The sequence below is a fragment of the Hyaena hyaena genome, unplaced genomic scaffold, assembly GCF_003009895.1.
Source record: "Hyaena hyaena isolate Hyena2069 unplaced genomic scaffold, ASM300989v1 scaffold_699, whole genome shotgun sequence".
Taxonomy (NCBI): Eukaryota; Metazoa; Chordata; class Mammalia; order Carnivora; family Hyaenidae; genus Hyaena; species Hyaena hyaena.
In genome coordinates this window covers 639,545-641,347 of record NW_024081332.1, presented here as the reverse complement: position 1 = coordinate 641,347, position 1,803 = coordinate 639,545, and the positions used below count along the sequence as shown (strand labels likewise).

At 64.2% G+C, this 1,803-nt stretch overlaps 1 protein-coding gene across 1 annotated transcript; it reads left to right on the top strand.

The window, feature by feature from the left end:
* The first annotated feature begins 306 nt into the window (after positions 1 to 306).
* Positions 307 to 1,371, top strand: TMSB10 (thymosin beta 10). The gene is made up of 3 exons (XM_039217606.1): positions 307 to 409; positions 692 to 806; positions 1,078 to 1,371. Exons 2-3 carry the CDS (start codon positions 707 to 709, stop codon positions 1,110 to 1,112), a joined length of 135 nt encoding a protein of 44 aa, XP_039073537.1. The 5' UTR covers positions 307 to 409; positions 692 to 706; the 3' UTR covers positions 1,113 to 1,371.
* Positions 1,372 to 1,803: the final 432 nt, after the last annotated feature.

Here is a 1,803-nt window from a genome sequence, read left to right as displayed (position 1 = left end):
CACTCTTCCCCCGCCGACCCCCACGCCCATTATTTTGGAGGGGAGCAGCAGATTCCTGGGGAAGGGAGCGCAGCTCCAAACACAAAGCTAGGGCCCAGCGCCCGCCCCGGCAGCCCCGACAGCCTCCGCCACGGGATCACCGCGGGCTGGGGGCGCGGGGCGCTGGGGCCCCAGAGCAGGAAGTGCCGCGCCCAGCCCCCAAGGCCGCCTCGGCTGAGGGCGCGGCGGGGAAGCGAGCCGCCCGCGCTGCCCCCGCCCCTCGCCTATCAGCGCCGCCCCCGCTGCGGCGGGCGAGGGGCGGGGCGGGGCGCGGCATATATAAGACGAGGGGCGGGCGCCGCTCTTTTGTCTCTTGCTGCAGCGACGCGAGTGGGAGCAGCATTCGTCCGGCTCGAAGCGGAACTCCACGGTGAGCGCTGCCCTGGGCGAGGGCCCTGTCTGGGTGGGGTCGAAGCGGGTGCACCTGGCCCGCGCACCGCAGCCGCAGCCGCAACAGGCGCCCTTCCCCGACGGGACGCCCGGCCGGCGGACCACGCCCTGGGGCTAGGAGGGGGGTGCGGGCGGCGCCCAGGTCCTCGGCCGGGGGCTGCCGGGAACGCCCCGGTCGAGTGCCACGTCGAGAGGCGTCGGCGGAGAGGCGGAGGGGACGCCGGCCCCGACCGCAGGCCAACAGCCTTGCTTTGCCCACTAGAATCGCTGTAAGAAAATGGCAGACAAGCCAGACATGGGGGAAATCGCCAGCTTCGATAAGGCCAAGCTGAAGAAAACGGAGACGCAGGAGAAGAACACCCTGCCGACCAAAGAGAGTGAGTGCACCCCCGCCCCCCGCCTCCGGATCCGCGGGCCCCCCAGCCCGGTCCCCCCACCCCACCCCACCCCGCCCTTCCCGCGAACCCAGCCCCACCCCCACCTGGCCGAGGCTCCGGATCCCCGCGGCCCCGGCCCCTTTTCTGTTCCACGAAGTGCTCGTCTCCCCAGACCTCGTGGGTGCCTTCGTGGGTGTCTCGGCTTGGGGGGTGGGGGAGCGGAGGTTGCAAGGTGTCCTCCTCCGCCAGTGCCGCTTCCTGCTCTCCACAGCCATTGAGCAGGAGAAGCGGAGTGAAATTTCCTAAGAACCTAAAGGATCCCCCACCCCCGTCATCTTCGAGACACCCTAGTCGTGATGTGGAGGAGGAAGAGCCACCTGCAAGATGGACACGAGCGACAAGCTGCACTGTGAACCCGGGCACTCCGTGCCGACGCCACCGGCCTGCGGGTCTCTGAGGGGACCCCCCCCCCCAATCGGACTGCCAAATTCTCCGGTTTGCCCTGGGATATTATAGCAAATTATTTGTATGATTAATGAAAATAAAACACACCTCGTGGCATGGCTGGCGTGGTCTGAGTCTTCGTTGGGAATTTCGTGGGCAGTGTCGCTGCAGCACAGCCCCACGCGCAGGTTCGAGTTGCCGCAGAGCGGGAGGGGGTCGCAGAACGGGCCGGCTGGAAGGGACCGTTTTAAATTTTGACTTTACCTGCTTCTCCAGATCTTGTGGGTTATTATTAGCCGCTTAGCTCTTGCTTATAATGCAATCCGTGTAAAATTTCATCTCACCTTGTCATTCCTGGAAGCTGGGGAAATGCTTTTTCAAGGGAGCAAGATTTTTTATAAGGTTTTGCCGTCCCCCAGTTTCCCTGGCCTCCTCACCGTTCTGATTCACACCCCGGGGAGAACAGGGATTTGGAGTCTGAGAAGAAAGGGATAAGAGCCTAAATCTGGAATGTTAGAAATTGGGTGAGGTCACAAACTCTCCAAGAGGTTTT

Coding starts and splice junctions, on each gene's coding strand:
- TMSB10 (XM_039217606.1), top strand. CDS start 707: ATGGCAGACAAGCCAGACATGGGGGAAATCGCCAGCTTCGATAAGGCC. Junction 807..1,077: donor CACCCTGCCGACCAAAGAGA/GTGAGTGCACCC, acceptor TGCTCTCCACAG/CCATTGAGCAGGAGAAGCGG.